Source organism: Trachemys scripta, chromosome 7 (assembly GCF_013100865.1).
Source record: "Trachemys scripta elegans isolate TJP31775 chromosome 7, CAS_Tse_1.0, whole genome shotgun sequence".
Lineage (NCBI taxonomy): Eukaryota > Metazoa > Chordata > Testudines > Emydidae > Trachemys > Trachemys scripta.
This window is the reverse complement of record NC_048304.1, coordinates 73,597,435-73,611,345: the sequence shown is the minus strand read 5'-3', so window position 1 is coordinate 73,611,345 and position 13,911 is coordinate 73,597,435. Positions and strand designations below refer to the sequence as shown.

Sequence of the window (13,911 nt, the reverse complement as noted above, 5' to 3'; positions counted from 1 at the left end):
CCAACCCGGCCCATCCGGGGCTTTCCCTGAACAAGCAGTGGCCCTAGTTTGAGAACCACTAGTGTAGTACTCAAAGTGTCCACGGTATAAATGCTGCCATCTGATCATTCCAGTCATTTCCAACTTGGTAGCAGAGAGTGAAAGAACCCCGTTTCACAGAGCTTCTTCATTACTCCAGCACTTCTTGTAGTAATGCCTTTATGGGAGGAAAACTGACTGCGCAACAGCTTCAACCCACTTACATGTGGCAGATTATAGACAGACGCAGGGTGGATTTGATTTAAATCACTAGTCAGAAAGACTCGATTTAATCATGGATTTCTACATAAAAGGGCATTCTTGTTGGTTGTTATAACCTTAATACATATTCTTCACAACTCAGAGATAGATGTAGGTTTCATTTTCAGAAGGTACACAGTATACATTTTTTAAGTGATTTATTTTGAAAACTTTTCAGGTTCGTTTTACTGCTGTATCAGAAAATGAATGATTGGTTATTTCATTTACCAAAGGTAATTGAAGCAGATATTTATGAAGTCATTGGGAGGTGAACTATCTCCAATTCAGCAGGTTAATCATTAATATTTGGAGGATTGTCTTGCCATGCTGTATTAGGAGGAGAGCATCACCGGACAGACATTTAAATTATTTTATTTAACTAAAACAACAGCGTTATGTATTGTGAATTTTTTTCTTCAACAGCAAACATAAAATATTTTAACAAAACAAGCATATGAATTTCTGAATTTAGTTAAACATTCAAGTTTTTTAAAATCTGTTTTTGTTAAAATTGTTTTTAACTAAAATAGTTAAATGAAATATTTTAGATCTATTCCGCCCCCAACAATCTTCTATTCACTGAACTTTTTGAAACTTTGCACTTTTAGAGAGAGGTAAGACATTGACTCTGTGTACACAAATTTGCAGAGGGACAATAGGGATGAGGTCTGTTATTTTTCACCTCTATACAGTATTTATATTATGTTATATATAACAGTTTTGCTGTTAACAAGCATGTTATCTCTGGAGACATAAATCCACAGTTTGAGAACTGAAAAACTAAGCATCTCTTCTAGACTGAGCACTGAGTCCCATCGGTAGATAGAAAGTTTAACCTTAATAATCTATACAGAAGCTCCTGGAACTCCATAAAATTGGGTCCCTAATCCATGAACTATTGGAACTCATTTACAAAACTTTTCTTAAACATTACATGAATATATTGTCTCATACTATAGAATTAGAATTTATAGTCCCTATTCCATGATGAGGTATCTTTGAGCTATAATGTATCTTAATTAAAACTATCGTTAGATAGGTTTTTTCCTCAAAAAGCATTTTATCAAAAAAATCCAATTTAAATTAAAAAAAATCAATGATTTTTTTTTTTTTTAAACTTGGATTTTATCCACCCAGGTTTTCAAATGATACCTCACAAGGCATAACTTGTACAAAATTTATCATATGGTACAGTGTGTGACAACAGGACTTGGTGGTGATGGGGACTTCAACTACCCAGACGTCTGTTGGGAAAATAATACAGCAGGACACAGATTATCCAACAAGTTCTTGGAATGCATTGGTGCATATTTTTTTTTATTTCAGAAGGTGTGGAAAGCAACTGGGGAGAGGCTCTTGTAATTTGATTTTGACAAATAGGGAGGAACTGGTTGAGAATTTGAAAGTGGAAGCAGCTTGGGTGAAAGTGATCATGAAACAATAGATTTTATGATTGTAAGGAATGGTAAGATGGAAAACTGCACAATAAAGGTAATGGATTTCAAGAAGACAGACTTTAGCAAACTCAGGGAGTTGGTAGGTAAGATCCCATGGGGACCAAGTCTAAGATGACAAAAAGGTTCAAGAGAGATGGCAGTTTTTCAAAGAGACATTATTAAGTGCACAAGAGCAAACTATTCCAGTGCATAGGGAAGGTAGGAAGTATGGCAAGAGACCACGCTGGCTTAACCAATAGATCTTCAATGTTCTGAAACTCAAAAAAGAGTCCTACAAAAAGTGGAAACTATATTCATCCTTTGTAATTTGACCTAAACAACCACAAGCATGTAGGGACAAAATTAGAAAGGCCAAGACACAAAACAAGCTTAAACTAGCTAGAGACATAAAAGGCAACAAGAAAACACCTCTACTGAGGTTTCCTCTTTCAGTGAAGACTAAAAGGAGGAGCTACATAGTCTGTTCTCTAAATTGATCAGTTATGTAGTGTCTCTTAAATACTCTGTTTCCACATTCATTATATCAGCAGCAATCTGGTACTGAGATGACATTTCAGACTTGTTAAGAAGGGAACTACAGCAGAGTTAAATAGAAGGGAAAGAGATTGGAGGTGTCAGTGCTGAATAAATTCAGGATACTTGCCACATAAATCATGGTACCTGGTGCACACTAAAGTCTAACATGCTGCATAGCACACTGAGCCTTGAGCATAATGTTCATTTATATTTACAAGCACCTTTCTTAGTCATGTGTTTATTTGAAATATTTCTAACATAAGAACATTGGTGAGACTAGTGGAATATTAATATTATAATGTAAGACATGGGAAGTTTTGCTGTAACTTTTTGCCATTGTTTTCGGGGTTTGTTTTTTATTAGTAAGGTCTGAACTAGACACACTTTCTTTACTTACTGGAAAGTAAATAGTTGCAGCTGGAAAATACACTCAGTATGCTATACTAATCTGGTGGTGAAGTCTGCAAGTCTGTGTGATGAGAGAAATGAGATCAAGTTTCACAAGTATTTCATCTCGCATGCGGCTGTGTAAAGTATAAGGACTAATCTAGCATACCGTTTTAAGAGGATGAAATATAATGTTAGAACGATGTCCTTATTACTGTAAAGTTAGGTCTTGGTGGATTTGACAGGGAATCATATCAATCTGTGAAATAGGCCCTTTTAACGGACTTTTCTGTTCAGGATTGACATTTGAAGACAAAATAAATGTGTACAGTTTAGTAAAAGTCATACTGCTTTTTGAGAAGACATATTTCTGTCCACTGAGTTGTAACTGGATTTTTCTAAAGATGCCATTATGACATTCCAGGGCACAATCCAGACCAGTGAGGGGTGTGTGTCACCCTTTTCTTGCAACCTTGTTTTGCTGCTGTAACTCCTAACCTGGACCCCTCACAAACAGCCAGGCAGCATGCGGGTCACACCGTGAATATCTGTGTATATTGCAGCGTGCCCAGCACACCCCAGTCACATTCTGGTTTCCACCAACCCTGATTACCACTTGCAGGGTGACCCCAACACACTCCAAAAGGTATTAAAATCAGAAATGGTTACAAGAGAAATAAAGATAAAATGTTTCCTAGTACTAAAACTTAAGAAACTAGAATTGGTTCAAGATGAAGTCCTTTAACATGTTCCCAGTAACATTGCTGACCAAATTCTCAGGCCCGGATCTGCCCCCAAAGTCCAAAGGCTGTGGCTTTTGTCATCTTAGGTAAAAGGGAGAGATGGATAGGGAGAGATACCTTGGAGTGTTTTTGCCCCTCACTTTTATAGTTCAGTCCATCTTTGAAATACATTTTCCTGATGGTTACCCCTAGATAAAGTTCATTCCCACTGGGAGGTCAGAGACAAGGAGTCTGGTGGTGAGAGGTTCCATACTGCTGTTTGCTAAAATGCAGCTCAATCTGTTCCTTCCCCGCTTCTTTGCATCAGAATGGCTTCTTGACAGGTGATTGCACATCAGCTTTGATGACACCTGAGCAGAGGCGTCAGCTTGTCCTTTGAGAAACAGGTTTACCTACTCCCCAGACTTGTCTGGTAAACACACTTCAGTCATGATTTACATATAATGTTGCTACCTACATTTCACCATGATATTTTTGACCAGCAATTTATTAGCTTTCAAATGATACCTGACAAAGCACATGCTGTTCAGAGATTATTGTAGTGTTGTGTAGGGTGAGAGTACAGGGGGGTGGATTCAGTCACAGTCATATATGCTGGACTCCCTTTCCAGCATCTTAAGCTTCCAACACAAGACTGTTGCAAACTTCCACTGCAAAAGTGCAAGATTCACTGGATCAGGACGTGATGTCTGCAAACCTCAGTTCACCCTCTGAGGACATGTGAGCCATGGACATTAGTAGAGGGTGAGAAATTCATAGATTATAAAGCCAGACAGAACCACTGTGATCATCTAGTCTTACCTCCTGTAGAACACAGGGTGTAGAACTTTCCTGAATTTAATTCCTGTTTGAACAACAGCATAACTTTGATAAAAACATCTAATTTTGATTTTAAAATTGCCAGTGATGGAGAATCCTCCCCAACCCTTTGGTTAATTACACTTTGGACCTTGTTATATCTTTGTCTGCTAGATTGAAAAGCCTGTTATCAAATTTGTTCCCCAGATAGATAGATATAGACCAGGGGTCTCAAACATGCAGCCCACGGGCCACATGCAGCCCACGGGCCGCATGCGGCCCGCGGGCCTATTTCCTGCGGCCCGTGCACCCCCCGGCCTACCTCCAGGCCAGGGGTGGGCAAACTACACCCGCAGGATTGCCCCCCTTGAGCCCTGCGCCGCTCCCTGAAGCGGCTGGCATCACGTCCCTGCGGACGGGGGGAGAGCAGAGGGCTCTGTGTGATGCCCTGGTTTCCAGGCACCGCCTCCTGCAGCTCCCATTGGCCGGGAATGGGGAACCGTGGCCAATGGGAGCTTCGGGGGAGGTACCTGGAGGAGCGGCAAGCAGTGCACAGAGCCCTGCATCCCCCCTCCTCCAGGGGCCGCACGGACATGGTTCCAGCTGCATCACGGAGCGGTGCAGGGCCAGGGCAGGCAGGCAGCCTGCCCTGGCCCCCGTGTGCGCCACTGCCACCCTGGAGCCGCTTTAGGTAAGTGGCTCCGGGCCAGAGCCCGAAGCCTTCCTGCACCCCGCCCCCCAATCCTCTGCCCTGAGCCCCCTGCTGCATCCCACATCCCTCCTGCACCCAACCCCCTGCCCTGAGCCCCCTGCCTGCACCCCCAACCCCCTGCTGCACCCCAACCCCCTGCCCTGAGCCCCCTGCCTGAACCCCAACCGTCTGTCACACCCCGCACTCCCTCCTGCACCCTGCACCCCAACTCCCTGCCCTGAGCCCCCTGCCGCACCCCTCACCCCTCCTGCACCCCACACCCCAACTCCCTGCCCTGAGCCCTCTTTTGCACCCTGCACATCTCCTGCACTCCCTGCCCTGAGCCCCCGCCACACCCCTCCTGCCTCCTCTGGTATAGACTATGATCCAATTACCCTTTAGCCTTCTCTTTGTTAAACTAAATAGATTGAGCTCCTTGAGTCTTTCGCTTTAAAAAATATTTTTCAATCCTTTAATCATTCTCTTGGCTCTTCAGTGAAGCCTCTCGAATTTTATCAACGTCCTTCTTGATTTGTGGGCACCAGAACGGAGCACAGTATTCCAGTAACAGTCACACCACTACCAAGTAAAGGGGTAATAGATCCTCTTTAGTCCTTCTCAAGAATCCCCTGTTTATGCATTTAAGGATCACATTGGCCCCTTTGTATGAATAGGGATATTTCCTAATGGGGATGTTAATATGGGTAGCATAGGTGTGGGCAGGAAGTGGAAGGGAAGCAGAGAGAGTCTGTCAACCGGTGAAGTACAAGAGGTATGCCTGCTGAGGTAGCTGCTAGGGGAATGAACCTGGTAGCTGCCCTCCTGATGCTCCACGATAGTGGGAGGTCAGCTCGATCTGTTTATGCCACCACCTCCACTCTCAGTGGCACTCCAGTGATCTGAGCCTGGAAAAACTATTGTTCAGTCATTTTTTAGCCCAGAGAAGTTGAGGACACTTGGAGCATTACTTCGGCTCACTGACAATATATTTAAGCATTGTGGATGTGCAAGTTGTATTTCAGTTGATTGAGAACAAAGATTATTTTAGTCCTGCAGAGTTCTCAGTTGGAAAATAAAGACGCAAGTGTGGAAATCCAGTGAAATGACTAAAGAGAAGAAAAACTTACAGGTTAAGTACCTTTAGCTCCCCCACAAAGCAATTGTCTTGGTGTGGTTCTCAAGCCGCCAGTACTTTGGTTCTAAAAACATATGTGAATGTAAAGGGCTTGCTTAGAAAGAGAATTCATATATTTTCACTCTTCCATTGCACATGAGTTTTTACAAGTGAAAGGTATCCTTCTTCTGTTTACATTGATTGTAAATGGCACAAAATATACACACCATAAATAAGAGATCTGCTGGTTGATCAGTATGTTTCAGAATTTCACTAATAACACTGCTCTACAGCCAAAATGCTTCTGAAATAAATGTAGTCAAACTTTACTAATTCTGGGTCACTGAGAACGAAAATGATGCTTAAAATTGTTGATTGGCTCTAGTTTTCAAGATATGCTATTGGGTCAGTATATACGACCCTTGACTTGGGAATGGCGGAGGATAAGTGAGTTATAAAGGGAAGGGATCTCAGTTTAAACCAGAAATGACTAAAATACATCTTTGACTGGATCTGTGAATAAATCTATGACTGGTTTGGACAGTACTTGCTTTTTAGGCAAAACAATGAATGATGCAATCTGAAGCTGGTATTGCGTCATACATGATATGAATTGCATCATGTTATTCCTAGAAGTCATGGATGATGCAATCTAAACGAAGCTTACCCCACTCTGCTGAACAAATTGCCCTATATCAGCTCTAGAAATCATACAGTGTTGTGCTCTCTTATTTGTCAGTGTTTGATTTTGCAAAGAGACACATTTCTGTTTAGCCAAAGTGAGCAGAGATGCCTCGTACTTGTGTGAACAGTGCAGATAACTTCTGCTATGTTTGTGGTGAAGTGACTTTTGCATCACAAAAGCGCAGTATAACCACTATGGTTAAGAGAGCCTATCACCTTTATTTTGGCTGCAAAATTGGAGATCAGGACAAGAGGTGGGCCCCACACATGTGCTGCAACACATGTGCAACAAATCTTCGCAAGTGGTTGAACAGGAAAAGGAAATCTATGCCTTTTGCAGTGCCAATGATTTGGAGAGAGCCAACAGATCATACCAGCAATTGTTACTTCTGCATGGTGCCTCCAGTTGGGAAAGGTGTGTCAAAGAAGAAAAAGTGGACTGTGCATTATCCAAACATTCCATCAGCTAGACGCCCAGTATCCCACAGAGAAGGACTGCCGGTTCCTGATGCACCAGAATCATTCTCACTTGAGTCAGACGAGGAAGAGGATGAAACTTCTGGTCCTGAACCGTCAATGTTACAGGACCCACATTTTCTCCCATCTTCCTCCTCTGAACCACACCTCATAACACAAGGTGAACTGAAAGACCTTGTCAGGGATTTGGAACTACCCAAGAGTAAGGCAGAGCTGTTGGGCTCCAGACTACAGCAGTGGAATCTCCTGCCAGGTGATGTTAGGGTTTCCATGTTCCGTGACCGTCAAAAGGATCTTGTCCCATTCTTCTTCATGGAAGGTGATCTTGTAGCCTGCAACAACATCGATGGTGTGATGGCAGCCCTCAACATCGTTCACGATCCAGATGAGTGGAGACTGTTCATTGAGTCATCAAAGACGACTCTTAAAGCTGTTTTACTGCATAATGCCAATGTTTTGCCATCAATTCCAGTTGGTCATGCAGTCCATAGAAAGGAAACCTATGACAACATGAAACAACTTTTGAGGTGCATAAACTATGACCAACATCAGTGGCAGCTTTGTGGCGATTTGAAGGTTGTTGCTCTCTTGCTTGGTCTGCAGACTGGATACACAAAGTACTGCTGTTTTCTCTGCGAATGGGATAGTCGTGCAAGAGATTCCCACTACATCAAGAAAGATTGGCCATTCTGACAGTCATTGGAGCCTGGGAGGAAAAGTGTTCAGCATCCACCACTTGTTGAATCAAGGAAGATTTTATCACCCTTACACATCAAGCTGGGTCTGATGAAGAACTTTGTCAAGGCCATTGACAAAACAACACAAGCAGCTTTCAAGTACCTCCGTGGAAAATTTCCAAGGTTAAGTGAAGCTAAGATAAAGGAAGGTGTCTTTGTTGATCCTCAGATTCGTGAACTTCTTCGAGATGATGCATTTGACCATCCACTGCGTGGCAAGGAAAAGACGGCATGGAAAGCCTTCCAGTTAGTGGCAATAAATTTTCTCGGAAACAACAAGGCAGACAACTACAGGTTGTTGGTGGAAAATCTCCTCAAGGCATACAAAAGCCTTGGTTGCAACATGTCACTAAAGAGACATTTTTTGCACTCTCATCTAGATTTTTTTCCACCGAACTGCGGAGCAGTGAGCAACGAGCACGGCGAGCGATTTCACCAGGACATTGCAACAATGGAGAAACGCTATCAGGGCAAATGGAGCCCATCAATGCTTGCAGACTATTGCTGGACAGTGACAAGAGATGCTCCATTTAATGAATACAAGAGACAAGCCAAGAAGCGCCGAGTAGACACTGCATAGGACTAAACTATATACATAATAGTTTTTTGCCTTTTGTTTCATAATAAATTTTATTTATATAACCTTTTGCTGATTTTTAAAGTGTTACATAAACAGGACAGGTGAAACATTATCATGTAAAGCAACCATAAACACATGAAAAGACCTAGGTTTACAATTTATGATTAAAACTCTACTATCTACACAATATACATAGACATAAAATGTAAAAACTTAAATATCTTAGAAACAGTAGCCAGTTGTTTTAATTGTCATATTTGAATTCAGCACATCAAAATACATAATAAATAGCACATTTTATCTCTGAAGCAGACGACTTCTCAAAAATTGTAGACCAGTGTAACTAGTTTATCTCAGAAATATGGAGCTAACCCACAATTCCTATTCAAATAAATTTTCTTTCGTCTGTGTACTGTATAATCCTCAAACCAATTTGTATTACCATTTGCTAGTACTTTGCATTTCACTGTAGATGAATATCTTCATCTAGTTGCAAAAGAAGAGCATATATGGAAAAAAATCTTTTTATGTTTTTACACAGGGCAAAATCTAGACAGCGTGCTCCATGGCACAGGAATGAAGACAAATCCTGACCAGAAGAAACAGGCAAATGGAGTAACATTGGCTCCAGAGGACACCTTACCTTTTCTACAGTGCTACTGTTCAGGACATTGTCCGGATGATGCTATTAATAACACATGCATGTAAGTAGTGTGCACAAGATATAGAAGTTTGGAAAAGTTTGGTTCTTTCTCTCTAATGTTATCGTTAGAACTTTGTCAAGCTATTTGATTAGATTTACTTGTTTCTATAGAATCTTTTCCCTAAAAGGATACAAAACTGCTCTCAGGATAGCGTGTGCATTCATGATTTCTCCCATCACAGAAGTGGAACTATTTAGGGAGTGGTAACAACCAGTCCTTTTGTTCCAACAACACTGTCTTTAGGGCAAAATTATAAAAAACTTATCCAGTTGAAGCTACAATAGGTAATACATGGCCAAAATGTAAAACTCTCGGTAATGTTTCATGTAAATTTTCTTGTATATTGATACAACTAGTGCTCAAAATATCATATTGCCCCTTGTTATGTAATCACTAAATTCAAGTTTTTTCGTATTACATATGCATCAGTAGCAGTAATAAGGATAGATTGGAACGAGAAAATCCCAAAGAGAACCGCTGAATCAAAGGTCTAGAAGAGTTTGTGAGGAAGAACAGAGATAGCCTTTTAACTTCAATAGGTTTAAGTTCCATTAAGATAGTTTTTTGCATTAATTACACATCTGGTGAATTGAAGAGAATGTTTTAGTAAACAGAATATAAAGTATAAATATTGAATGTTAATGTTTGGTAATAATGGCTGTGATTCTTGTCGAATAAAGTAATGTTGGCAGATCTCAGGCCGTAGTTCCTTTTTTCAGGTTCACTTGGCCTTTATGCAAGTTAGGCTGAACAGCAACAGCCCTAATTCGCACTACTGGCATGACAGTGAAGGAAGTGGCTGTAACAGAGGTGTTGCTCCCCTCCTTGTCTTACCCATGTCCTACCACCAAACCATGTTCCCTCCATCCACTAATGCTGAGTGGGGAGTCTGGCACAAAGTGACAGCGCTGCCTTCTCCAGCTTTCTGCTAGTGTAGAGCTGTGTAGAGGAAGAATTCTCCACCAGCTATTTCCAGCCAGCCTAAGTTCACTTTGCTCTGTTTATACACACAGTGGCATAATCGCCTGGAGAATCAGCCCAGTGCTCCCCCAGCTATTAAAATATATCTCTAATTGCACTGAAGAAGTCTGGTGGTGATAGGCCACAAGAGCAAAGCTTAAGTAGTTGTTCATGTCACCAGAGCCCCAAGATGGAATTGTAGCTTGAACTTACTTAGGTTTTTGTGGTCGTTTTGAGTAATGATTTAAAAATTGTTTTGCAGTTTCCCATCTTTCTTTTCTTCTCCTTTATTTCAGTCTTCCTTACGCCATCTGTGTTTCTTCTCCTTAACACCCTCTCCCCAACCAACAGAGACATTTGAGGTCCTTCTCTCACTCCCTTTTCCCTTGATAGTCCCCTTCATTTTGATACAGTTGGAATTTTGGAATAATTTTACATTACACTTCAGAGATACATAACAATTTATATTTTTATATTATTACTTTTTTATACAGTTTGCACCTTCATTTTGATAGATATTAAAATGTGCATATACCCATTTTTATAAATGTGTCACAGGCTTCCCATATTTTAGAAAGTCACCATATACTAAGAATCCAGCCAGGAATATGGTGGTCAAGAGAATCTAGGTAATATTTTTTACTCTTCCACAGCCTTTCTTTGTCCCATTGGGCAAGTCATCTAGCTTCTCTGAGACTCACTCTCCTTATTTCTAAAATTGAAAGAATAATCCTCATCTGTATTGTATAAGAATTGTGATGTTAAAATAATTGTTTGTAAAATTCCTTGAGGGCCTTCCACAGAAGCTGCAAAGTATTATTAGTCATCACTGTGTTATTAAATGTATTAAGATATAAATAATAGGGGAAATGTCCTTTTAGCTACAGCCTCTTGTATCTGAAACAGTTTATCTAGATTTATCTGAGGGAATTTCATATCTTTGGAACAAATGATACACAACTTTCAGTTTTATGACTTTTAAATTTAGAAGACACTAAACTAGAGGTAAGGATTATGATTTTGGTTTTAAATTCCTTTATACTATCAGAAATTTTGTTGCTTTTTATCTCCCTCTGGTGTTGGTTTTTAATATAATCCTTGCAGCATTTTTCTTTCACTGGTCTATAACCAGTGCATATGAAACTATTATCATATACTATTGCTACTACTGGAGAATTTAACAGCACTTATGCATTCTATTTGAGCAATATGTTTATGGTAAAATATTCAAAAATATACAGATTCTACCTTCTATCCCCACTGTGCACAAGCATATCTGTAAAATTTAAATGTTAATTGTCTTTTTGTTAAAGCATAAACTATTGAGATCCAAGGCTATTAATTCAGTAGATACACTTACATTGCAAGTACTTTTAAAAAGTTAACAGATTTTTTTTTCTGCCTGTTGAGACCTGTGTTGAGGGAGTTATATTCCCTGTACTGCTTAAAAGTCAGGTGATATAGCAGTGCTATGCATAGAGCTCCCATTTATGCGTTATGTTAGTGATTTTTATCAGCTTCTACATGGACAGATAACCCTGACTTTGGGTCTTTGTAGGTAAATAAATTGGGGAGGCAGATAACATAACTCAAAGTCCACCCTGTACAGTAAGGACCACAAGAGACTCGATTTTTGGTCTGAAATCCTATGCTTCAGCCACACTTCAGCATAATAAACCATCATGCACTCATGGCCCAATACAACCATTTAAATTGCAACAAATTTTATTCCTTAATTGACCACCCATCAGAGGAATATCTTGACCAATTTAAGGCCATTGCACAAGATGGTTAACTCCTGGCAAAGACATTGCTCCGGGCCTCCTTGGACACTTCGGATACTGCAGCATAGTCTCTTTGCACCGCCATAGTCATTAGAACAGCTTCTTTGCTGGAGCTGTTGGGCTTCCCAAGAGAGGTTCAGAGAACCATAGAAGACCTCCACTTTGATGGTTGCAAGCTCTCTGCAGACTTGACTGATACATCTCTCCACGCTTGAACTCAAGAGCCACACTGCAATCCCTGTAAATAAGAGGGGATTTAGTAGATCTCAGATGGCATGAAGCACATACCCAATCCCGTATCAGTGTATCATGGACCGTCTGAACCCTGGTCTAAGAGACCAAGATACAAAAAAAAAAAAAAAAAAAATTCCTCCTTCAGCTACATTTAATCAGCCATCCACATCCTCCAAGCGATAGTTTTTCTGGCTTGGTTAAGAGTATCAACCATCCAGTCAACAAGGTTTTACAGCTACAATATCTTACCATTCTCTCTCCTTTCAGATGCCACTTCTCCCATTTTCAGGCTGAATGGGAGAATATAACATCTGACAAATGGGTTTTGGAAACCATAACATCTGGTTACACTATCCATTTCAAATCTATCCCTCCTACCCTTTTCCCCGTCCCTGTCCCTCTTCAGGGACCCCTCTCACAATCAATAGCTGGTGCAAGAGATGGCCTCACTTCTACATTTACGTGCAATGGATTTAGTTCCTGTAGAGCACAGGGAAAGGGGATTCTATTCAAAATACTTCCTGATTCCCAAAAAGAATGGAGGCTGAAGGTCAATTTTAGACTTCAGGTTTCTAAACAGATACGTAAAATAGCAGAAATTCAGGATGATGACCCTTGCAGCAATAATTATCTCGTTAGAGTTAGGAGACTGGTTTGCAACTCTTGACTTACAAGATGCATATTTTCATGTCACTCTTCAATCTTCACACAAGAGGTTTCTTGACCAATACAGGATGCTCTCTTTTGGCCCATCTCCAGCCCTAAGGATATTCTCAAAGATTCTGGCAGTAGTTGCTACATTGTTTGGTTATAATCATTTTCCCATACCTCAATGAGTGGTTGATCAGGGTACATCATATCAGGAAGTGTAGACATCATTAAAGATAACGTGTTCTGTTTCAGAGTTGGGACCTTCAAATCAACCTCGAAAAGTCTGCTTTGACTCCACTACAGAGTCTAGACTTCATAGGATCTCCTCTATGTGTAGTGACAGGCAGAGCATATCTCCCTTATGACAGATTTCCCATACTAGTGAATTTCATCTCAAAGATTCAGGGCAGTCCCCAAATAACAGTAAGAGATTGTCTTCAATTGCTGGGGTGGATATCAGCTTGAATCTTTGTAGGGCAAGATGCCAGATCACATCTCTAAGGTCAAAGGGATGGCTTTGAACAGTTTACAAACCAAACAAGGATGGGCTAGGCAGATTACTCTCTGTTCCCCAGTGGATCCTAGAGTCATCCAGTTGGTGGAAGGACCTGACCATCCCACCTGCTTGCCTTGAGATGCAACCATTGTTGTTGTCGGTTCCTCCAGGGATACAGGATCTGGCTTTTTCCTTGGCTGAGGCAGACGCTCCACAGGAGTCTCTGCAGCATTGGAAAGAAACGTCTTGGATAGGAATCCCAGAAGATCAGGGTTCCGTCTTCCAACCAAATACCATTTTGCCAAGAGACAGGTGGTGTCCTATGCCATGGGGTCCCCCTCTACCAGTTCATCTGTCCAACAGGCAATATTGGGGACCGGAAGCCCTACCCTAGACAACATTCAGGATCGATGCAGGAATCCTATTTACCATCACTCGGACATTCATAACCGGCCCTGTCAGAATATTCAGAGAGGAAAGGTGAGCTGGATCCACCAGTCCCAACTGTTCCGGAAGTAATCTCGTTGTCTTCGCTGGATGAAGTGGTTACTCTGTCTTCTCCATCTCTTCCACACCACTTTAAGCAATATTAAGAGGTCATGCACAGGGTCGCTGCAGA

General features: G+C 41.1%; 1 protein-coding gene across 1 annotated transcript in view; it reads left to right on the top strand.

Moving 5' to 3' along the window:
- The window catches only part of BMPR1A (bone morphogenetic protein receptor type 1A), a 174,528-nt gene that overhangs the window by 116,767 nt on the left and 43,850 nt on the right, over positions 1-13,911 (top strand). The window contains exon 4 of the mRNA XM_034777384.1: positions 9,005-9,167. Within this exon, the coding sequence (XP_034633275.1) occupies positions 9,005-9,167 (163 nt within the window). The remainder of the gene's footprint in view (positions 1-9,004; positions 9,168-13,911) is intronic.